Source organism: Columba livia, chromosome 5 (assembly GCF_036013475.1).
Source record: "Columba livia isolate bColLiv1 breed racing homer chromosome 5, bColLiv1.pat.W.v2, whole genome shotgun sequence".
NCBI lineage: Eukaryota > Metazoa > Chordata > Aves > Columbiformes > Columbidae > Columba > Columba livia.
Window position 1 is genome coordinate 42,666,861 of NC_088606.1, and position 25,729 is coordinate 42,692,589.

Consider the following 25,729-nt stretch of genomic DNA (forward strand, 5'->3'; position numbering starts at 1 on the left):
GAGAAATCTTTCGGCATTCCTTTCAGTGGTGGTCCTGTCATTACCCACAGGAAGGAAGAGAACCACATCCCAGCCTACCTGTCTGTACATCATCCCTCATTCTTCCCCAAGCTCCAAGGTGACTCCTCTGCACTGGGGTTAATCAGTGAGCAACTCAGACCCAGTCAAAAAAGATCCACCCTTAAGATACATGTCATGTATAACCATCTCATTCATGAACTGCCAGAGTGCTGTACTCCTCCTCTTCCCCCCAAACTCCCTTTCCACCTCCGCCTGCCCTTTAAGACTCCCAAATGCCTGTGTGCTGTATGTGCTGGCAGCAGAGGTTTTTACTATGCACTTAAGATCCTAACTGAATCCCGCGTTGCCTTGTGTGTGTCTTGCCAGCCGGAAGACGAAGAAGGCACCCTATAATTCAATTAGAAGGTCCTGCAGCAGGCTGATCATTAGTCTGTCATGTTCTTAAGAAAAAGACATCTAGGAATAGGGGAGGAAGATAAAGGGAGAATTGTTAACAGCACCTCTTCCCAATTCATGCAGAAACTCCCATATACCTCCTTGAAGTGTGGGATCTGCAAAGCCCAAGCACTTGAATGACAGTTCATTGCATCAATCCAACAGTCCTTTCTCTTGTTTCAGGTGACTTAAACAGAACCTCGAAAGCTGAATTAGACTTTTTCTCATCAATCTTCCTCTCCTCAGATTCACAAGAAAAATACCACTAATATACATGACTACTGCAAACAAAGAAATCTTATTACCTGCCAAAACCCTGTTGACAGAGGAATGGGTGGCCAAGCCAGGCTGTCCCCTTTCATGGAAAATCCCAGCATAAGGCAAGTACTCTGGCAGCAAGAAGCGTCTGCAAAACAAAGAGAGTAAACTTACACAGAGAAAGACAGCCCAGTATACTACAGCCCTGGATAGCAACTGCAACTACTTTCAGGAAACATGACGATATTCCAGCAGGCTATAGCAGAGAGGCTGGACTCCTCTGCTTAGCCAACTGCTTCAAACTATGGGCAAGTTACAGATTAGATCCTCCTCTGATCTATGTGGCTGTGAAGATCAGCATTAAGTAAATCCTTTACCTCTCACAATAGCTTTCTAATCTCAAACAAGTACATCATGTTGATAATCTCTGATCAGATTATTGTCTCCTCCTGTTCTGCCTTCGCACCATAGCCCAAACCCGCAGGTAAGAAGCACCAAGACCACACTGTCCTTCAAGTGTCATACAACAAGTTAATCACACTAACATGCGATCTCAGGGGTCCCAGAAACTGCACACCAAGGAAGCATCAGCTCTTAGCAAATAAAGGAATCCATCTGAAAGGACTAGAGAGTTGTACTGTAACCAGTACCTCTAGGGTTTCCACAACCTTTTACACGTGCAAGCCTTACCTCGGGACAAAGCGTCCCAGCGATGGTGCAGACATGCGGGCATTCCGAGGGGCTCGGTGCCTGGATCGATCTCCATTGTCCCTTCAGCAAAAGAAAAGAAATATTGTACATTAAATACTATGCAATAAAGTACTCTCCAAGAAAATAAAAACCCAATATCAACACCTAGTTATCCTGAGTGTGCCACTGAGATTTAATGGTTCTCTTGCATAAGTAACATGCTCCATGCTCCTAATGTTCCAAGTTCATAGAACTTATTGTATCAAAGACTCTTAACAGTTGTACATCGGGGTAGCCTAACGTGCACTTCCCTCAACGTTTGACAGTGTCTCAAAGTATCAACAAAACCACAGAGTCAATGACTTAGTGTCAGCACCCAGGCAAATGAACAAGAAACCTTAAAATTTGGACTGACAGAGCAAAAGCAAGCACAGCACAGTCCTGATGAGAACTTTCTCTTCGTCAAAGAGATATCTTAAGTTTCACTTTTCATTCCCAGAAGCACAGGTAAAAGAGCATAATCTGCAGACCATTCTTCCATGCACCCTCCCTCCAGGTCCAGTTTAAGTGTCATCATGGCTTAAAATAATCTCACCTTTCACGAGCTTTTCGAGTGAAGTCAGGTGATATCAGACAAAACCCTACCTCTTCAAAACCCGCCCATTCTGTTTCACAACAAATGTCTGGGCCTTGGGGAATAAGGTGAAAGGGTCTTAGCATCTATTGTCCTACAGCAGATACAGGAAAGACATCTTCCCCAGTAGGACAGTGCAACATTGAGCAGGCTACCCAGAGATGCTGCAGAGCTGCCACCCTTGGAAGTCTCAAGACAGGAGCTAGACAAAGCCATGACTGACTCAGCCTGATTTTGGCTATAACAACCCTACAAGAAGCAGGAGGCCAAACTGGAGGACCTCCAGCATACGCAGCAAACAAAATTCCTCATATTGCATTCAAAGGTCACAACAGGACCTGTAATTATACAGCACTAAAACTGCAAGGAAAATAATAAGGCTCTATCAGTGACTCTGGAATTCTGAAACACACCTCCACCGTGCTTTATTCTCAATTCAGAAATTTACTCTCTGCATGACCTTGCATAAGTAGAAAGTCTGTTCTCTCCCCAGATACCAGACCCCCATCTGTAATTGCAACCCTACTTGTCTCCTTCCCAGGCAGTTATGGGGAGAATATACTTACAGAGCCTTGGGATCACTAGGAAACTAAATATTCCTTATGCAACACACTAGCAGTACATTCCTAACCCACTCCAGCAAGCTGTGCGCTTTATAATTTTTTTTGTTTTGCTTTTTTAAAGTCAGTGAGCAAGAAACGTGGGCTGAAAAGAAAGTCCATTACGTGGCTGTTTCCCACACACTTGACAAACCAGGAACACAAGAGCAGAGGTTGTTCTGCAAAGCTCATTAGCATTTCAAGCTATCTCACCAAAATCAAATCTCAATCCAAGCTCAAAGCTTCCATTTCTCCTCCCACTGAAGACGCAGCATTTGCAGTTTAGAGCCAAAGCTGCACCTCGCCTTGAGGTTTCTGTGTAACCAACAAAGTTCCTGAAATCAGCAACATAAAAGGTGTTGCTGTTCTTTTATTGAAGGCCTCCAGCCTATTAAGACGCGGATCAATAACAGAAGGAAGCCTGCGAACCAGAGTGCTGACAGATCAACTTTTCCTGCTAAAGAGAAAAGGCCAAAGGGAAAAAGAAGTGTCGTGTTCCAGAGCTCGCTACACACAGTAAGTGCTAGTGCAAGTCAGACAAGAAATATACCTTTTAGAAATCTATGTAGCAATTTTTGAATGATGCTGATATGCAGCCCTGGGAGAAAAGCAGCAAAACATTCCTCAGGGTTTGCATTTGCTTTGGACATATACTAGAATTAGACAATACTTTTGAAAGTGACATATCAGCAAGAGGAAGCAGCACTACACCCTATCGGAACTCACCAGTTGAAGACAATCTCTGCAGCAGGTTTCAAAAGGAATGAAGGATTAGCTCCAGCAAACAAAATAATGGTGCAACATCTCCTACAGTCCAAATCAAGAGACCTAAAGCAACTAACTGTACAATTATTTAAAAAAAATGCCACTAGCAAATGGTCTCAGCATCCACAAAAACATTTTAGGACACAAATTTTCTAATCAACAAGACTTTAGGGCAAGAACTCCATGCTGTACTGTCCCATTCACTGCATACAATCCTACCCCAAGACAAAAAGCCTCAAAGGGCAAAAATATATACTAGACTTTTTCTGGTTTTCACCATGACAGACACAGCCAATACTGATTCAGGAGACAGCAATCTATCTTTAACATCCCCTTAAACAACAACAACAAAAAATTTAAAACCACCACAGCCCAACTGGCACTGCCCTGTAACTCAAACAGCTGAATTGGGAATGAGAAACGGTGGCTATTCTTCGAGAATGCTAGAACTCCTATTTACTGTAATGGAAATGTAAGATCCACTCTTCTGTGCTGAAGAGGAATATTACTAAACATTGATCTGAATCACTAATTCACAGAGTCATTTATATGTAAGCTCCCATGCTAAATTCCATGCAAGAGCGTTTTCAAGCGTCTAGTGCTGAAAAGCTAGAACAGCTGATATTACCCTGGTGCCAGCTGAAGATTATTTCTGCACCTTCTAAAAAGGAAAATAAAAAAAAAAACCCTACAGATCAGTGAAGATGGGTGGCACTTTGTGTTATTTCTGTACCACATGCAGCCTGCTGACGGAGGAGAGCAGATGTTAGCACGACTGCAGTGCCAGAGTGAAGCATTACAAGAAATGAAAAGTTTCCAAAGTTCTCTGAAGTACTGATGAAAATCTAATGCTCTACTTTCTATTTAGTGTCAGCTATACACAGACTCATCAGCCAATGATTTGCAGTGGACAATTTAATTAACATAGCCTGCAAAAGCAGATCCCTCGGAGTGTGTGTCTACATAAGAAAAAGCTGCTTCTGTAAAGCAACTCAATAACCTTGCAAAAGTAAACGAAACAAGGAAGCGTCACAGCAAGTGCTGTAACAGAGCTAAAAAGGTGTCCTGCAATACCCTTTAAGTGCACCAGCAAACATGAACAACACAGGGAAACTTCTACAGTGAAAAAATAAGAATGAAGGAACTAAGCAATCCACTGAGCAAGATGCAGAGAAAGAATCAGAAGTAATCAGCATGTAAGGTGACAAGAGAGACTTAATACTATAATTATTAACAGACTAATTTGTCTCAAGAGGAAAACTGCAAGAAGCAACAAATGGTCAAAACAACTTTAAGGGTCTGGCTCTAAATTCAGGTTACTCATAATTTGTTCAGATACCATTGTGGGACAAATCAAAACAGTGATATGGAGAATACGAGCTGGTAGGGGAAAAATAGCATTAACACAGTGGAGCAGGAAAAGAATGCAATTCGCAAACATTCAGGAGATTTATGGACCTTTAAAAGGGCATAAGAAGGATGAAGGTTTATCCTAAACTGGCCAAGACAGTTAAATCTTCTTGGATTTTTCTGCTGTTGTCTTGTTTGCTTGTTGAGAGAAAAGCTGACCAAGGTAAATATAATGGAGCAGCAACACCAGCTCTGAAAACAGAGAAGGAGAAATAAAACTTTGCATCCTAAAGTTTGGAGAAAAAGGCATTCTTTTTCATCTGGTAACTTGGCTACTGCATTAATAACTGAATCGATAAAAAAGATAGTCAAGACTCTCAGAAAGGAAAAAAAGCCATGTTCTGCTTTCCTATCTTGGCAAGAATTCTCTTTAATATTTAGAGATTGTTGTATCAGGAAGTGAAATTAAACACACAGCATGGGATTTCTAATGCAATCTGTTAGTCTAACTGTTGCCATTGTAGTCAATATTAAAACTCCCACTGACTACACTGCCAATAGAATTAGGTCAACAATGACCATTTTGAAAAGCCATTTAATTATCAGAGCCAGCACCAGTAAGCCATGCAAGCTCATAAGAATCAAATTATACCAGACCAAGCCAATTGTTCCATATTTTCAGCATTTTATCATGTTTCATGCAGTCCAATTTAAAATGCTAAATCAATTTCTATTGCAGAGGTTAGACACTTACATAAAATAGAAATGCTAAATAATTGGTTAAGTGGCACCTAGTAATATCCTTAAGGGTTGGCACTGGATTAAGTTGCACCATCTTGATGTAACAGGAAAAAAAAAAAAACAACCTTTTCTCAGTACTTCAAACGTTTAGTATCTCCACTTACTTGCTATCAATTTTTCAAGACTGCAGGAGGTTACTTCAGAGGAGGTAGCACAGGGGGCAAGAGTAGCACAAATCAATGAAGGCAGGAGTAGCACAAAGATCATAACAGGAGCTCAGAGGAGGTTACCAGAAAATGCAAACTTATTTGGCTTTAGAGCTTAGTCAAGTCTGCCTCTGAAGAGGGTACCTGGAGGATGTCATATTCAACTGGCCATACAAAAGAAGAAACAGATCCTGAGCTCTTGCAATTCACAGGACTCTACTGATTTAGATGGAAACAGATGATAAATATCTTGGAAAGGCATACTAAAAAGACCTGCACAGGCCTACAAGATAAAGTGAGTACTATGTTTCACAAAGGAACAGTAGGAAAAAGGTGGTGAGGGGAACATGTTTGTTGGTGATTCTAAGAACCTGTCTATCATTTTCTAGCACCATCCTGATGAGTAAGGGACATACAGCACTGGGAAAACTATAATAGAAAGTTAACTACTAGCTTTACAACTGAGAGGAGCAGCAAATACTAGAAACATGTTAAAACTTTAGTTTTCGTCTGTCTGATCCTACAAGATCCTGAGCATCTCCTACAATGAAGTTAGGGAAAACTGGGAGCATTTCTAGGAAATAAGCCTCTCAGAGAGGTGAACATGTAATAAATGAAACCTTGACATTCTGAATGTTTTAGTGAGATACAGGTATCCTAGAAGACAAAAGGAAAAGCCACACTGCAGGTCGGTTGTAACTCTGCAGAGAGACATAGTAGCTGGAATAACAACTCCTGGATCAGTAGGACTAGTGTCAATCAAAAAAACCCAAAACAGGTTACATCCAGTATATGCTGCTTCACTCACAGCCCTTAAATCTTGGAGAAGTTGTAAACTCAACCCAGGAAAAGGCAACCACCCTATATATGGCTCTGAGGACAAGGGTATCTCACCGAAAAACAAGATTATGTATAAGAGAAAAGATTCAAGACAACTGACTTATCTCTGAGTAGAGACTGTAGATACAAATAACAAGGCAGGAGCACTGGTCCTGTCAAAAAGGGTACAAGTATTGACATCCACAGACATTAAAATAATGAAAATACTGATTCGAAATAATATACAAAATCCGGTAACTACGAAAAGTTACTAATCTGTCTACCCATCTTTGAAGGATATGACCATTACTGAAGGAGAAATACTTAAGGCAGAACAGAAGGAGACAACAAGAAACAAGAAAACTTAAGCAAAAAGAAGCATCTGCTACACAAAAAGCCTTTCCTGGCACTAAATGTATTAGGACTGCAGAGCAAACTCCCAAGTATAACACTGGAAGCCAAACAAAATTGAAGAATAAAAATATTAGAGAAACCACAAAAAATGATGCTGCCTATCTGGAGAGACAGAAATTAGAAGAACAGATTTTTAACACAGCCATAGAATACAGTAATTGATAAAGAAGTTAGGTAAGTCACCCAAGACATGGTGCCTTTCCATCTTCCTATGTTCATTTGAAGGCTAAAATGCAAGTCTATCACTAGCAGCTTTTTCACGGGAACACCAAGGAAAACTTTAATCTATTTACCAGCTAAAACTTCCTACAAAATAGGAAACCGCTAAGTTACTAATGGCTCTCCTGACCAGAGGGAAACAAACTCTCCATTCTTGTTTACCTCCCGGAGGGCTGTTTAGGGGAAAAATGTATTTACAAGATTAAAAATGGCATTTCAGAAGATCAAGTGTTTCAGAGAAGCATCACCTAAGAGATTATTTATCACCTGGTCAAGAGAAACAGCAGCACTTGCCCATTAAATGCCAAGGATTAATTGCTTCAGAGAAAGACTGATTTAGGACCAGAAAGAGACACTCTTATCTAGGTGTACTGTCCAGCTGACTCAATCTTAATCACCTCTCTGTGTGGTGGGTTTCCAAATTGATGACACATTTTAGAACGATATTGATACACTCCATAGCTACAGTGAGTCACTAAAAAACAGAAACATCAGAGGCCAGACAAAGGTAGAGAATCCCTAATCCCCAGTCTAGACCTGGTCTATGAGTATTATGGAAACCACAATATTCGGTGTTTTATAAAAGGCCAAGGCATCCAGTACTACAACGACACTTCCTCTGAGACTCCTTAATTAGCCATTTTCAAACATGCATCCAAACATGAGCATGACTAGGGAAAACATCACTATGCTACTTCTAATCACTTAGAAACTTCACAACTGGTGCTTATTGAACAAGGTTTGTAGCACAAATATACAAAAGGCTGCCCCATCAGGCTTCAATACTGGAATAAAGTTGTCAAAAGTAAGAGCCAATTTTTTTTTTTTTAATTATTATTATTTTTTTAAATGAAAACATAATTGCACAAACAACCCTAATCTGTTAGACCCCAGGTTAACCACTGCCTACTCCAGGTGGGCAGCAACACACTATTAAGAGCTTGCTTCCTAATCACTCTCATTAGCATCAGCCATCACCTACTAGGTGACCTAGTATGACTTAGCAGTTTCGCAGACACAAAATAAAAGCAAAAGGACAACTATGAGCTGGGCTCATAAGTAGCAGAAAAACTCAGCTGGATGAAGGGTACCATCTTGACATCAAAATTGTTCCTACAAGCACAGGCAACCAACACTATGGAATATGATGTGAGCTTTTCTGGCAACTGTCATCTTTCAAAAGGCACTCATTCTTTCACTGCTCTGCTATGAAGACACTTGCCTTGCTGGAATGTGACTTAATGGTAAAACAACATTGTGCTGGAGAGGTTAGCAATATCCTGCAGTACTGCTGCAAGGAAACAGTCCTTTGCCCGTCACTGCATCCAGGCAGTATTATTAGACATTAAGACCAAGATAAGGGGAATATAAAAGACTGTCACAAAAGATAAAGATAAAAATAATAGGGAAAATGAAGCTGTAGGCAACTATGAGTACATCAGAAGCCAAGCTAAGACTCTCACTAATCCTTGAAAAATGAAGTTCAAAGAGCAGATTCAATATCACCCCCATTCATCCCAGACTTGTTAGCATTCTTAGCCTGCAACTGTGTTTAAGATGATGAATATAATTAACATAAATTTCTATGTATCTGGAAGGAAGAACCCAGTGTTAACTGCTCCAGAAATCTATAACAGAGAGGAAAAAGCCAACACACAAAGTGACCACCAAGATCCACAAAACTCAGGTCTGCCTTGCGAGCAGGTCCATCTTCATAAAAAACAATGAGGCAGAGCCATACGAGCCAAGAAACAGGCAGAGGAAACAGCATCAAAACCACAGATAAAAGGGCTCTGGGAAGAAAACAACAAAGGCAGGTGCATACAACAAACAGCAATCCTGCTTTTAAGATCTTTATCTGAACTCAAATAACAAATTACTAACAAGAATATTATTTGTAGCTGCCCAAGTAAGAAAGACAGATAGGAAACTGTCCCATCTAAGACTTCCAGAAAAAAAAATTGCTGCTTTTTCTGCAATATACTGATGTGTCATGGATCCTAAAAATACATTTCCATTGGCATTTAAGTGATGTGAATAGCCCAAATAGATTCTCACATTTCCAACCATGTCTTTTGTTAACCTCAAATGTTAACATCAAGATGATAAGAAGAAAGTTGAAAACAACAACAAAATCCCCACACAAACAGCCTAATAATTAGTTTTAGAAACCTTGCAGTTCAGATATGCTACCCTTTTAATGCTACACCAACAGGCTACCATTGACCAAGTCATCTCTCTAACCCACCTTCATCACGCCCTATCAAAACTCAGCACTTGGCATCCCATCCATCCTGAGGTGTCAACTTATGCTATAGTCACCCTGCAGACTAAACCTCTTCCCTTACTTCTGGGATTCCCTGCATGTCTTTCTCTACAATGACAGAACTTGTCTCACTGTTCTGGAGCTGTAGATCAAACGCTCCATACTTAATTCAAGTCTCATAAAAACTTTAGCCGTTCCTATCTTTTTATTAGAGTTCAGAGGAGGGTGATGAAGCTGGTGAGGGGCCTGGAGCACAAGACTTACAAGGAGCAGCTAAGGGAACTGGTGCTGTTTATCCTGGAGAAAAGGGGAGACCTTATCACTGTCTACAACTACCTGAGAGGAGGTTGTAGCATGGAGGTTGTTGGTCTCTTCTCCCAAGTAGCAAGTGACAGGACAAGGGGAAATGGCCTCAAGTTGTGCCAGGGAAGGTTCAGATTGGATATTAGGAAAAAATTCTTCATGGAAGGTATTGTCAGGCATTGGAACAGGCTGCCCAGGGAAGTGGTGGAGTCACCATCCCTGGAGGTGTTTAAAAGGTGTATAGATGAGGTACTTAGGGACATGGTTTAGTGCTAGAGTTAGAGTTAGGTTATTGTTGGACTCTATGAACTTGACAGTCTCTTCCAATCAAAATTTTCTCTCTTTTTTTCTGCCAAGAAAAAACAGCTCCTATTTGAAGGGGATTGGACTAGATGATCTTTCAAGGTCCCTTCCAATCCCTAACATTCTGTGATTCTGTGAGTTTCTTTTGCAGAAGCTGAAGGTTGTCACAGGAAGGAAAAACCACTCTGAAATACACGAATGCACAGTGAAGAGCTGGGAAGGAGAGCCGTACAGAGCAAGACTGGCTGTACAGAGTGCGAGTTCTACCCATGTGCTCTTAGCAATAGGTCTGCTAAGAGAAAAGAGTAAGTGCATTGTGAACTGATTGCATTTCTGCAGATTAGTGCTCCCATTGCTCTGTGTATCTAGCAAACGATGCTGTAGAGTAAGATTGAAACGGTAAGAGACTGGATTTAAACACAAGCATGGAATTCCTTCACAAGGCTAGGGAGGAAGTTAATTCAGTAGTGGTAATGTGCAGCTTTCTCCCTTCTCACTCAAACTTTTCAAAACCTCTTTCTCAGCCATTAAGCAAACCACATGCCTATTCTCACCATGACACGCAACACCCTCCCTGAAACCCACTTCCACCATTCCACTTGAGAAGCAATAAGGAGAACAGAATCCCAGCCCAAACCTACAGCTCCTAGCCAAGTGCACACTACTAATCACAGCCATTGTCCCCCCTTCTCTCTCTCATTGCATAATGTTAGTTTAGACACAACTGCTTCCAAGCAGTTCCTAATTAATATTCCAGTACCAATGCACAAGTCAAGGTTCTTAAATAAGCTAACAAGAAAAGATGCTTCAAATGAAGGTGTCTCAAAAGAAATTAAAAGGATAAAGCACCAAAAACAAGATTTCAGGCCTGTGAGGTAAAGGCCTTCTTGTATTAGAGACACAGTAAAGACCTTCTTAGTCTGTGACAATGGCAAAACTGAATGGATCCACACCAACACAGATCCTCCTGGGAAGAAGGAAAAAAGGAGAAAACAGAAAGGGGAAAAGCTGTGGACATCAAGAGAGTGTATTCTCCAAGCTCCTTCACATCCTTATTCTACCAGGCAGCCCACTCTCAAAAGCAGACAGGGGTCAGCCACAGTCACACCTTTACCCTTGGCTTGAAAGCCTTTATAGAACTGTAGTGAAGGATTTTAGAAAGTCTTTCAGACAGAGAGCTGGTGCACTGTCCTATATATCTGCTTTTCAGTCTGACAGATAAAGTGAACCTGGTTTTGTGCATTTGCTCGCCCACACTTACTGCAGACAAAAAGGGACATAGATGGCCAACATGCACTTGCAGAAACATCACATGCGATCCAAATAGAAGACACTCAAAAAAGACCTTGAAATTAGAAAGTTCAACATCCATGACTTATCTATGAAGAACCTATTTTTACCAGTTATGCTGGAAGACTAGAGTGACATCATTCTCCATTCAAAGATGATTATCCCAGAATGTAAAAAGTCTTTTCATTTTAGTTTAAGATTCTGCTAAAGCTAACCTTAAAGCCCACTCATATCAATTTATCTGTTAATAACCTAATATTACAATCTGTATATACATTACAAACAGTATTACATGCTTTCATGAAGACATGACTAAGTTTACAGTTGTCAGTTGTATTCAGTAAGCAGTAAGACAACAACAGTGACAGGTTAAACACAGGCAGCGCATGTAGAGTGATAACATCTTATTAGACCAAATAACACAGGTATAGTTTGTGTCTCCCTCCTCCTCCCCTGTCTGTAAAACCTAGTGTTATGGAAGGATATTACTAACACCTATAAAAAAAACCCACTCTACCTCACAATCTTAGACCAACACTATTGCTATTGCTATCACTATCACAAACTAAATATTTTATGAATGAATTCAAATGAGATTCTGGAGAAACTGCATGGAGAAAATAATACCATTAGGCTGACACACAAGAGGGAAGGCTTTAGCTCAGATTTAGAGGCCATATGCACAAACAGTGCAGAGACCACGTCTTTCACACCCCTTACTATGTAACCAGGAAAGCAAAGTTGAAAAGATACGATAATGAATCTTAGAGGAGAAAAAAATGACAGAATCCCACAAAAGATGACATCTGAGGAAGGCTTGTCTACCAGGCACCCTGCACAAACACAGGGCTCACTCCTTGCCCAGAGCTCTATGTGTAGTAAGACCAACTGGTATTCAATGCTCCTTACATCTTTCTCCAAATTTCTAGGAAAATGAAATAAGAGAGAAAGTTTACCAATTACATTAATAGGTTTGGAAAGATAAAGCATCAAGGCAACTTGCTATGGCTTTTACATTAAAAATATTCACTGGATTCCAGGAGAAAAGCACAAGCTGCAGACAGCTAGACACAGCAGCAACACCCTGTCCTACACCAGATCTGGAGAAGCAGGGAAGCCAGAGCATCTAGATCAGGTCAAGAAAGAAATACACAAGTCTGCTCAAATGAGCAAGCAAAGAAGGAGGGATACAGGAGCCAAATGGAGAAACAAGAACTCTGCATAAGAGATTTAATCGTGAAGTGTCAGCAGAAGAAATCAAATGAGTCACAAGACAAGTTCCAGCTCTAAGGACCCCCGCCCAGCAGCTCACTTTAAGTGGCCAGGAGAAATAATGAAGTAGAGAAGGAAAAAGACAGCACATCTTGAATGCACAGACCAGAATTCAATATGAAATATTCAACCAACAAATTCAGCCACTGCACAGTAAGGAATAAACACTTCACTCAGAATGAAATGAAAGACAACCTTAGCACGGCTGATTGAATTGCTTCCCTGACTGGGTGCTCTTACTGTGTGAATATTATCTGCAGGGGAACACATTTCTCTGCAGGCATTTGCATGGCTCTATGAATGAAGACCTTACCATCTATTCTTTTCCCAGCCGAACCAGCCACCACAGCCAAATGAAACGGAATAATGGAAATATTAAGGGCTATGCTTGTGACACACTCGCCTCACAAAATGAGCCCGGCAGCCACGTATTTCTGCTTTTCCAGACCACGCAGCTGCTTGGGAGAAGCTACTAGGCAGTGACTTTTCTGTGTTATCTGCCCTCATTTACATCTTACACAAACAAGGCCACAATGACAGAGGAAGACATTCACTCGCCCTGTACTTCTGAATATTTAATTGCTGGAGCATGAAATGACAGCTCCACAGAACAACATTCTACAGGAAAAAAAAAAAGTTACCACCACTTAAGAAGGCAGAAAGGGATTAATATCTTGCTTTTCTGGGAATAGCGAGTGTTACCAGTGTCCTTCATAAAGGGACTTCACCCTGACACAGAGGCCATGGAGCTTTAACAACATGCCATCTCAAGTATGTGCCACTGCAGCAAGTGAACATGAAAGCTGCTATAGTAGCAAAGTTAACGGCATCCTCTGCTGGCAGCAGCAACATAAAAGCACAGATTTTTGAGGAGTTCACAGCTCCCAAACGCCCCTCCCTACTGCATTACCACCGTAGACAACTACTATGGCCATGCTCAGAATCATCCTATGTTTTAATTTCAATATACATAAAGGGGGAAAAAATTCAGTTAAATACTTAAAGTGCCCAGGGAAAATCCCATATTTTAAAGAAAATGACTGAAGACAGACTAGAAAGTTCATATTCTCTTTTCTGCTAAAATGGATTTTAATCTAAATTACTGAGCTTTTGGTCTCCATGCCATCTGAACAAACTGTTACTATACTTCCATTTATCGGGAAGGCTTTGCAATAAATTTGTTTGCTGAGATTACACTGGGTACCACTAGAAGTCCAAAAGCAGATGCTGGAAAGCAGACTTTAAAATTTTGTCAGTAGAACCACTCAGAAGGAAATACAGTGGCTTACAGGAGCACTCTTAATGTTTGAATGCAGTAATTCCTCACTTTGACACAAGATGCCATTTGCTCCCCTTACAAGAGAGTAAGTGTTAACACAGATTCACAATCACGAAGTCTTCTAAAAAACCAGTCACAGGAACTTCAGCTAATTTGACAGAGTTGCAGAGATGGAACAAGTAAAAGTAACTGAGCATGTCTGGCTGTCTCCTACAGCCTTAGGCCAAAGAACTAAGTCCTGCAAAGCTTCCTAGTGGTTCCTGTTCTATATCAAGATTTGAAGGCTCTAGTAAGCTCTTGGCTCCCCATCTGCTCCATGGGACAAAAAGATCCTCCTTTTCTTTATTTAACCAGTCTCTTAAATCTGGTCAAAATAGCCTGATGTGTTGACAGTAGCCTAAAGCATCCTTAATTTTCATAACAGAAATGACTTAACCTGTTCCTAAAGGAAGCTGGAGATGTTTTTGATTGGTAAACAGTAGGAAGCCACAAAGCAGTCTCACGCTGACAACAGACTCCAGCAAGAGGTCAAAGTAGCATGCACACTTACTCAAAATCTTCAAATTCCAGATCATTTCCCTCTACAGATGGGCTTGAGTTCTCTGATGTGGAAGAAGAGGAGGAGGAAGAGCGGAGACGGTTCTGTTGGTACCGCATAGACCGCTGACGAATACTGTCCCTCCGGGAAAGATACTGGATCATCCTCTGAGCATAATACGCAGCAGGAGACAACCTGAGCAAGAGTGATATACAGACATTGGTTACTCAAGTACAGAATGACAGTCAATTCTGTTTTTCTTTTTGAGCTCCAAGTTACAGGATGGTAACAATATATCATAAAATTGGATGTTTGCATTTTACCCATGAGTAAGACAGAGTAAATAAAGAAAGCAAGTACAAGTAATTTTCTCTTTATATGCTACACTCCCACGTGATTCCCATGTTGTGCAAACAGAAGTACTACACGTACCTATAGACAAAAAGCTTATCCACAGCACAGTTGCTTCTCAGGACTCTTTGGAGCCCACTGTTTATTTATTACTAGTTCACACAACTAACTCCAGCAAGCTTCCCGTGTAAGAATCAAGCCCACTCCCAATGTGAGCTCTGCTTGCAATGCTAAACAGCAGCAGTGCTCAAAGAAACACTGAGGGAAAGTGCTGTTGTTTGAAGGATACTTAACAGGAGCACCATAAACCTTTTTTTCTCCTGCTGGATGCTTTAACAGCTTTGTTTAACTACTTCGTGATCCAAATGGTAGGGATTTCATATAGCGGCTATTTCATCAGATCCACTAGATATATTTTAATACGAGTATTAAAAGCCTTGCATCCTACCTGAAAGGAAAACCTTCCTCCGCAATTAACTCTTAATTCTTTCTCATGCATAACTTGACCTTAATTTGCATAAGCTATCCTGCACCAGTACCACCTCCTTCCTTGATGCTAGACAGGTAACAACGCTTTCTTTTCCTACCCTGCATATATCCACAGCTCCTGGCACACACTTTCTGTGACATGATTACTCAATATTAGAGTCCAGATACCTCAAATGCTTGAATAATAACTTCTTAGCTTTATTTGGATTAGAATTGACCTCCAATTTGGGAGGAGGAAAGAAGATGACAACAATCCCCCTCCAAGTAATTAGACATTAAGACGTTTATTCCCTTAACTTCTAGCTTCCTCCTGCTCCGCCAGCCCATAGATGTGCTTCTGTTCTTTGTTCAATTCAAGTTACGAGACTGGTACTTCCCAGCATCATGGCAATACAATCTAATTTCCTGCAAAGGCATCACAGCAAGAGACTGATAATGGAAATACCAGTCCTAATTTTTATCTACAAATGAAAGTGTGAACAGCTTTGAACAACAAAAAGTAAAACAAAAACCCTCGATTGAACAGTGAATTCCAGGGCACAGTCTAGAGATGAAAACATACTCCTTTGCAATCACAAAGAGGGGTTGCCTGTCTGTCTTATAGGAATGCTACCCATCTTCAGAAAAGAGTTTCAAGTTAAATTTGATTTACAGTGGACCTCACCATCAGCCATGAAGACTCTTAAGGATATATTTAAATCTATAGTGACCAACACCACACATTTTCACTGTGTTATACAACCACCAGCAACAAAAATGCAGCTCTATAATTATCTCTGATAATATGATTGTTAGAAGACTTCTCATTTTTCCTTCCTTCTAGAGCTGTGCTGATTATATGAGAATGTACTGGGAATAAGATCTTCCTTAAATATGGATAAGTTTTGCATCCACAACAGCATGAGCAGCAATGGCACCAAGCCTGATAAAGTGTTCTGCTACCATCCCTAAAGTCATATTTCAAGGGAAAACTACATTTAACAGTATTTCTAGAGACTGCTCCCTTGAGCAGCATGAAAGAAATGCACTAATTCTTCAAGGGATAGATGGTATTAATGTTGTTCTGGCTGCAGAAACCCACCAAGGACATTCAGTCTCCCATCCCGCCCTACATTGAGGACATATAAGCAAAAAAGGTGACAAGAAAGAAGGGACTGTAAGTCACAGAGGCACAACAAGAGAGCATCTTCCCCAAGGTGAGCTCCCTGTACCCTACCGGGCTGCCATCTCAGCAAAGAGGCAAGTTTAGCAGACATACTACAGGCTCAGGGGGTCTAAAACCATAGTCAACAAGCAACAAAAGGGTAAGGGGAACCACACACTCCGTTTGTTTTGGATTCCTCCCGGATCTTTTATGCACTGTTTGATGACTTAAAGCTGTTCATGCTTATATAACATAAGAAGGTTTCGCTGTACAAACACAGCACTTCTCTCTACTCCCCTGAAGACTTAATAGGCCGAGTATAAAAAAGCAAGACATTACAGCAGTGCGCTCATAAATGAGGAGCTGTTCTCTTCTTTGGCCTTCTCCATAAGTCAAAGTCTCTGCATATGCCTAAAAATAAGTCTATAGTATAATGTGTGCGCACAGAGAAAGAAAGGAACATGGAAACAAGGCAACACTGGAAAACATGAACAGTGGTCTCATCAGTCTAGGAGTGTAATCATTGAAGCTTTTTTCTTTGCCAAGATCACACCAAGGCAGAGTTTTACAAAAGGATATGAAGAATGAGTTTTGCAGACATTTAGTCTTCTCAAATTATGCAGCACATCACAAGAAAAAACACAATGATGCTTGTTAGAAGAGCGAGTAGGCAATAAAGATTGGCCATAATGGATGATGAGATGCCAGATTGAGCTTCCTGACATCAAACGGTGTGCAGCCTGGATAGTCTGTGAAAAAGATTTCCAAAGAGAAGACAAGAAGCTTAAATCTGGTACACAGTTAGAAAGGTGTGAGGGATAAAGTACAAAAGGGCAGGAGAGAAAAATACTCAAAGCAATAGGCTATAGAATTAATCTTGGCAGACGAGAGCATGCAGCAGACAAAAATGGTATTTGTCAGGCTGTATCTGTGTTTGGAATACAGTTATGACACAAATCAGAACCAGAGCTGAGAGCCAGCATAAGAGATTTTACTGTCCTGGAGGGAGGAGAAGCCTGCAAAGCAGCATAAGAAACACAGTTTAACATGAAACATCTCTTCAGTCAGCTACACTGAATGTATATATAATACACAACTGTAAATCAGCCCCTGACCAAAGTTAGTCTACCAGCTGGCTAAACACACATCAGTCATAGAAGGCCGCCTACTCTATTTCTCACCTGTGCTTCTAATAAAGCAGCAGCAAAACACAGACCGAGGTTAGCCAGTCATTCTTAAACTGAGTCTGCATTCACAGGATGGTATGTTGTATTTGACTACACCACAGGAGCTAAATTAGCCCAGTCTCTGAGGTGACTGGACCTCAGCCTCTCCTCCTCTGAACCATCTGCTGCCATACACAATCACCACAGAACAAGGCACTGAGTGGGAGAAATGCTGCACTGCAAAAACCAGAACCAAACAGCTTCTGTCTCATCCAACAACTGTGTCAGTGAGAGTCTGTGCATCCTCCAGGCACACAGCGCTGATGGCTGGCCAGCGAGAAGGGGAACTCAGGAAAGAAGGTGTTTTGCTAGCATTAGTAAGGTTCAAGTATCTTGCTTTAAATGGCATCATGCATACTAAAGAGCGAGCTACTACATAGCACAGTGTCCTCAGCTACAGCCAGATATCCAAAACAGCTGGCTGTATTTATGGCAACATGAAAGTTTTTACACAAAGGCTGCTTGTCTTCATCCTCCCCCATTTTAGTATCTTCTAAGGAGAATCTCTACACCCAGTTCCCCAGAACAGCACCAAGAACTGGTGTATGTGTATCCAACAGCACGATACTGCTGTGCAGACCCTCTTCTTTCCTTAACATTCCAGAAGTACTGACACCACTCACCAACTCTGCCCTGATGCTGATGGCCAGGACATTTACTGACATTATTACAGCTCACACCTCTAAGTGTCTCTCAGCCAGCAGAGATGTTCTAAAGGGGTTACCTGAGTGGTGTCATTAATTTCCCTGGTGATGTCTATGGTGGCATACATACCAGCAGTTCTTCTGCTGAAGGTAATGCTGGTAGCAGACACCAACTTTTAGTTGCTTCCATTCCACTTCAACTCACAGGCAACATTCAGCCTGAAGGTCTCTCTCCTAGTAACATTCTAGCAGCTAAATTTTTTTCTAGAGTCTTATCTACCAAACATCCTTACAATGCTTTATATATACACAATATGTGAGCATTTACAATATGTGAGTATTTCTACTAAAAAAAAATAAAATAGGTGCTCTGCCATGACTGCTTTATTTGATTCCTCTGTAGATTGCTTTCTGAGCTCAGTACACACGGAAACTGTGGAGAATGACAAAACAGCCAAGCTGACTTTAGAGAAGTTCAGCAAGGCCACCGAGAAAGAATGCTGCAGTCTACATCAGAATATTCATTCTAAATCCAAGGGAACTTCAAAAAAATGTTCTCCCTGCCTCACTCCTGACCCAGGTTATTCAAATATAGCACCATTACAGACAGTAGATGCAAAACCAAAACATGCACACATGCTCTCAAAAATAAATTCTTCAGATGATGTAGTTTAAAACAAAAACAAGCTCAATTGGAAAAAGCTTGGTCTTAAGGAGGTTTATATATTTTTAATATATATTTAAACACATATACACACCCAGACACATACAGATTATTATTTCACCTTCATTTCACTTTTCCACCTTATTTAAGAATATCTGAAAGGCATAACTTTCCATTACAAGCTTCTGATGTTACAAAAAACTCAACATGCAATAACACTCCTTTTAATCATATGCTCAATTTCTAACAAGCGAAAAGGTCACTTAGAAAGATCTTACTAGCCTAGCACAAAAGTACGGTTTACCGAAAAAGACTCTAATCTTACCCCATTCAATCTTGCAGCTTGTGCTGATTATGCATCTATGAAACTCATCCTCTGAAAAGGACAGTGACACTTACTGGAACAGATTAACCGTCTTAGAAAAAGTTTCAACACTCTCTTCCAAAGCTCCTTATAAACTCAAGCTACTATGGCTTCTACCACAACCTAAAAACACTTGAAGAACATCGTATCAGTTAAAAAATGGCTTCGAGCAGAAAAATATTTTTGCCAATGCTCCTTATGCCAGGAACTGTCTCAGACATTGATCCCTTTTCATACATTTTACTGAGCTTCATCATAGCAGAGATCTGACAGAAGGAAAAAAAGAATTCAGTAACCTAGGCAAGCCCTCCTCCTTTTCTTTTTTAAAAGGCAGCTCCTGGAAAGCCAGAACCTCTGCTCAATATATCTGCCTGCTTTCGATTACACATTGCAGAAATAAGAAATGGTGCATTTTCAGCCATTTAGCAGCTCTTGTCATTCATAAATTGACCTGAATGTAGTAATACCATTTAATTAACATTTGTAAAATATAATTTTCATCTTTCCAGGTAAATCAATCCATTAACCTGTCATTTAATCAATTGCCATCCAGAAAGATTTTACATTTGTCAGCATCATTCTGACATGCAGTTGACAAGACCTTCTGCAGTTACCTGGTTTGGTTTCCCCATGACCTTACATATACCTAGCACACCCCACCTTAGTTTCACCTCACTACAATCACTTTTATTTACGCTATTCCTGAGCCTTTGAATGATCTTTACAAAGTGACTTTGTTCACAATAAATGGAAAAAAAAGCCTAATATAAGATTCACCTCTACAAGGCTTTACTTACAGAGATCGTTAGCCAGAAGTTATTACCAGCATAATTATACCATGTAGCCAGTTTGCAACATAGCCTTTCATTTCAGAACTTATACTTAGAGCATCATCTGTATAAAAATGCAGATTTTGTTAATGATGTAAAAAAGAAGAAAAACAAAACAAACCAAACAACAACAACAACAACCAACACCACCAAGTTCCTTCAGCAACTTATTTAATTTTCATACACTGGTATTCCTGCACTCTATGATAAATCCTAGTAGCCTTGAATTCATGCAGCTATGCCAGAGGTTCCTTAAGAGGCTAAATCAGTTATATTTTACACATACTGAATTTTCCTTATTCATAGCTTTGTTAAAACGATCTAAAGAAAGCTTATTTGTCACGATTTATTCTTTGAAAGCTCACAAAGCTGCTTGCTGTTCACAATTCTATCATTTCTTCTGACAGAGTCTGTGGGTCACATTATCCCATCTGTTTCCTTCTTAATACACTAAGTAGAAATCACAAAGATCAGTCCTTTCCATTTTTGTTAACTCTGCCATATTTGCTTTTTCTAGTCCTCTGAAACACACCCACCTCTTCTGGAGATTAAGCAGCACTACAGGTGTTTCTGTGTCTAATGTCAATGATTCATGACTCTTCAGAAATAATTGTCAGTATTTTTTTCTTAGTTAAGTATACGTAACATCCTGGTTATGCTGTCTCTCATAAGCATACATTTATGGAGACGTTCCATTCTTTCAAGCACGCTGTCTGCTCACATCAGCTCCTAATTGCCTTTACTGCATTGTCCCTTACTCCTGAATACACTATTTATTTTTTCTTCATTTTTCTTCTAAAAATATTTCAAATGTATTGATATAATCTCATTTACTGTTGGACCTGCTTGCCACCTAGTGTTCTCCGTCCCAAATGATTTCAGGAACCCTTATGTGCTTACTCAAACAGCAACTTTTCCTGACTCTCTCTCAGACTTCAGAGCATCTGCTCATTTGGTTTGCACCCTGCCTCTATGTCACATCATTGAGGAGGAGACAGGCTCAATATTAGGACTATTCCCAAAGGATTCAGTAAGCTATATCAAAGTTATGCTTTTGTCTATGAAACTTAAATGCCTTTATATTGTATTTAGCTCTTACCTGGCTGGATCTGGGTAGATTGGATGTTCCCTGGACCCTGCTCCATCGTAGCGAGATAATGAAATAAGGGAAGACTCCAACAACCTTCTAGAAAGGAAAAACAAATGACAAAGTCAAAGACTACTCAGGAACAACCCCCCTTATTTATGCCCTACTTTCTGAAACTTCTTAAGACTATTAAGAGTATTTCTAACATCAGTGCAGAGAATTCTGCAACATACTGAACCACTCACTGACAGCACAAGTGTTTTCATCACATAGCTATTCAACGTGCAATATTCTCATTGCACAGGAGAAAGAATACCTCGAGTAAAAAAGAAAAGTTGTTCCAAACACACGTCCAAGTTTCAAGAGAAAGATGCAGATGCTCCTTGTCCTTTGCAGACAAGCTGTCCCGTTTTATCAGGTCCACAAACACTAACACTGCATTGGCCATTTGTGAAATTCTTACCTACTCAAAGGTGGCTACACAGGGAATGAGCTGAGGAACATGGGACAAAGAACACACCTCGGCGTCTGGACTTCAAGGGTACAGCTGGTGTTTTTCACAGTAAAATAGTCAATCTTAATCTCAGGCTCAGAAAGAGAGGTTTTCAGCTACCAAAAAAACCGTTCATTTCCTCTGTATCTTAATCAGTCACAGGGAGAGATACCAAATATTCACTCAAGAAGTAAATGTATGCAAATGCAGCCAGACAGCTTGAATATGTGAGAAGCAAGTCTGAGTCATGAAGGCAGCAGAATCAAAAGTATACAGCAAGAACATGTCCTCTACCATAGCTTGTATATCCACCTCTATCTAGCTTCTTGTCAGAAAGCAGAGGATGCCATTGTTTCAAGACTGACTCATTCGAGCCTATTGCAGCCATTAGATTAATTTAAGAGAGATGATTTGGGGTGGGTGTGGAGAGTGGAAAAAATCAACTGCCGAAGTTCCTAAGGCTGCTTAAGCTCCCTTTCAAGCCTTTTTGCCTCAGAACTCCTGGTAAATTCTGCTTTCCAGTCTTTGTAACTTAATGAAAACTGTTGTGGTTTGACAGTCAAAGAGGTCCAACACCACACCTGTTCTATTCACCCACACACATAACTGGTGAGAAAGATTTGAACCTACACTCCTAATCCACAGTCAGCATTTGCAATGCAGGACAGCAAGAATTAACACAGGAAGCAGGAAGAAGGATCAGACATAATCCAAGCCCAAATCCCCATTTCTAGCCAGATAAAGACAGTAGAAATGCCAATGTGTTTTTTTCCAGCAGCCATCCCACCATCAGGATCTTGACAAACTTTTCACCACCTCCCAGCAACAACAAACCTTCAATTTTATATTATAAATGTAGAATTCAGAAAACAACAAGAGATTGTTACAGTTACTCGGAAAGGCACGTATGAGCTCAAGAGACTCAGCACTTGCTGCAAAGCACTGGGACTCTACAGAAGGCAAAAAAATCCTGTCCTCTCTGGCACGAAGTTGCTTGGCAACCTTTTGTCTTATTCAAGAACAGTTATTAAATCTGTTAAACTTTCAGATCAATTAATTCCCCAGGTTATTGAGTCAAAAGCTCTAACCTTCAACACTGCTAGATATTAGGAATCCCTTGGCTCCCCAGAAAGTTATCATGCTTCAATCCTGCCTTACCAAACTCTCTCTCCTGCTCCAAATATATGTCAATATATGCAAAAACAGCTAATTCAGAAGAAACGGTGCAACTGCTTTATGAGGTATACCTTAAGTCCCATACATATGAGGTAAACCTAGCACCTGCATCATATATAAACTGCTTTTATTCCTTCTGGGCGCAAAACTAGAGAGATTAAAATCAGTATAAGGGATATTCTACCTATTCAGTCAGCTGCCCCCTTTCGACACGACTGGCTCAGATTTCAGAGACCGCAATGCCAACACGCTTTTTAGAAGACTGCTCTTCAGAGCTGCTTATGCAGAGCACTCCAAAACGAGCACCTTGCAAGCAGCCTGGACATACCAAGGCTGCCACCCTACTGCACCATCCTGCCTCATCACTGGACTTAATCGGGGAGAAAGAGCCACCACAGCACACAGATCCCAGCAGTGCCACAGCCCTAGAAACAGAAGCTGCCTTCTTACAGGTGTGAGCAACCTGCACACAACACACGTGGATTCTTTGGTGCCATTTCCCTGCAGTGCTTACGGTGTCCTGACAATGCACATACACAATCACCGAACTCATCATCCCTGTCGAAAGTCTTGGTGCCTACACACTACACAGGCCACACTCTCTCCCAGCCTTTCAGCGTCTATCCACTAAATGACACAGAAAAAAAATAAGTGTCACAAGGGAAGATGACCAGTACACGCCGCATAACCCAGCAGGCTCTGTTAGAAAGCAGTCTCCAGGTATTCTTCAGCCATATCTCTCTTCTCAGATTTGGAAAGGCTGGCAATTGCCTGAGAAGAGCATTGACTTAGAGGGATCACCTTCAGAAAGTAGCCAGCAACTGCACAGAAAAAAACCAAAATGAATATCAAACAAAGGGCAGCAGAGCGGTGTGGAAGCAGGAGCAGGACACAGGTAGTAACTCATCATAGGTCTGCCAGGAGTCCCTCTGCTTAGCTTGGGAACAGCACTTTGGGTGATCTACAGTTCTCACCTCCACACCTCACCTGATCTTTGAAATAAATACCTGAAGAGCATAGCATTGCTCTACTGGGAACCTAGCACCTCAGATGAGAGCTGGTATGTGTTACTTTAGTGAAACACCAACCAACAGTTGCCCAAGTCACAGGATGGTCATGTATCTGGGTAAACAGACTTCACAGTGCTGTGTTTTAATCCAAACAGCCTGCACTTCTACCCCATGAAGCAGCCGGAGCTGCTGCTGCTTTAGGAGCACCTTCTTCCCAGAAGGGGTCCCTGGGAATACCAATAGTTAGGGTGTTGTGGGGAGTGGGATGACTAACCCACTCTTCTAAGCACACTGCCCAGCACTGCCCTGGCAGATTTGAACAGTCCCAGAGGAGATGGCCTTTCCATTCCATGCCTGCCAGCCCAAACCCAGCTCCTGCACTATCTCACACCAAGACACACAAGCCACACGCTAGGGCTACGTTCAGATCAGGCAGACAAAAATAATTCAGCTAACAGTAACTGCTAAAAGCTACAGCTGATTTTAAGCCTGACTAGTAGTTCTTAATAGTCCTACAACTGTGCCCTCTCAGATCACAGAGCAATGAACAGGTGGATATAAATACACATAGTAGACAAAAAAACCAAAACAAGGCAACAGGCAATCTCATGAGATCCAGATGGGTCATCTCTCTGCTTAATGCTCCAAAGAATAACAATATCTGTACTGAAACCAGAGTACTAAACACAAAATCTATTACTTAACTAACTCAATTCTAGACTGAGCCCTTGAGGCCAAGTTACAGATTCAAATGCATTTGGTACTGACAAATGGGTTCAATAATAGATACTATAAACATCATATATAATAGACTATAATCGATGCTATAAACATCAATAAAGTGTTGCATCTGTGACACTGATAGCATAACCTACTGCTGAAAAGTTAAGTGCTTTTGAAGTAAGTCATGTTGTACTCTATCAAGTCTTAGGTGCCACGTTCATATATGCTTTTGCCACCCAAAGTCCCAGAGAGAGACACAAACTATTTGTTTTCCATAAACGCAGAGTGTAAGGTAACCCAATAACCTACCAAGGTAAATGTTGAGGTAGAGAACATTTCTGTCAAGGAGATTAAACATAATCTATGCATGAACAGGAGTAGCTCTGTTACAGGGAAGAACTAGCCACTAAGCATCTAAATTTCCAACAGAGAAGCATGCAAAAAGAGAAATGCATATTGCTTGCATCTCCTTTCGAAACATTTCAGTAGATCACGCTTCACTCCTGAGTCCTTTCTGGAGCTTACAGCACACTCTTCCTCTCCCACACCCCCCATTTTTGCTACCCAGATGTATAACAGGCTAACACTAGGCTCTGTGGAAGCAATTGCTCCACTATCTCTGTCTAGACAATATGAAATTGTCACAAGTGACATCTAAAGTACAATTAGCAGAGAAACTGCAATTTCCACTCTCCTCCCCCGCTCACAAAAAAAAAATTAAAAAAAAAAATCACACATTATCATCCTCCAGGCTGTCAGTCAATGCCGCAATAATGAAGATTAAGTCTGCTCACCCTGAGAGATGCTTCTGGCCCAGCTCGCTAAAATAGGAGGACAGGGATTGTAGTTTTCTGTTGGCTTATTTTTTTTATTAGAACTACTACAAGATATAAATTGCCTCTTGAGTTCAGCAGCACTGAGATATCAGCAGACTCTCTTTCTGTCAGACTTTAGTAGCTATGGAACCACAGCTCTACATTCATTCTGTTATCCAGGGTTTGCAAACCGCAGCAATCACTAGAGACGGGAAGGGAAGCAAGGTGCAGGTTACAGGTCACCTTTAGACAAGGGAAAGAAAAAGAAAGTGCACACGCACAAGACACTACAAGCAGAAAATGGAAATTTC

General features: G+C 40.9%; 1 protein-coding gene across 11 annotated transcripts in view; it reads right to left on the reverse strand.

The window, feature by feature from the left end:
- AMBRA1 (autophagy and beclin 1 regulator 1) overlaps window positions 1-25,729 on the reverse strand; it is a 133,766-nt gene that overhangs the window by 78,617 nt on the left and 29,420 nt on the right. For 8 of the 11 annotated variants that reach the window (XR_010473022.1, XM_065064693.1, XM_065064691.1 and 5 more), the window contains 4 exons: window positions 21,214-21,300; window positions 14,415-14,597; window positions 1,405-1,488; window positions 762-862 (listed from right to left, as the gene is read on the reverse strand). Coding sequence is in view for 10 of the 11 variants with exons in the window: in XM_065064693.1 (XP_064920765.1) it covers window positions 762-862; window positions 1,405-1,488; window positions 14,415-14,597; window positions 21,214-21,300 (455 nt within the window). In the remaining variant the exon portion in view is untranslated. The remainder of the gene's footprint in view (window positions 1-761; window positions 863-1,404; window positions 1,489-14,414; window positions 14,598-21,213; window positions 21,301-25,729) is intronic. The other 3 variants (XM_065064695.1, XM_065064694.1, XM_065064701.1) reach the window with 1 other exon arrangement.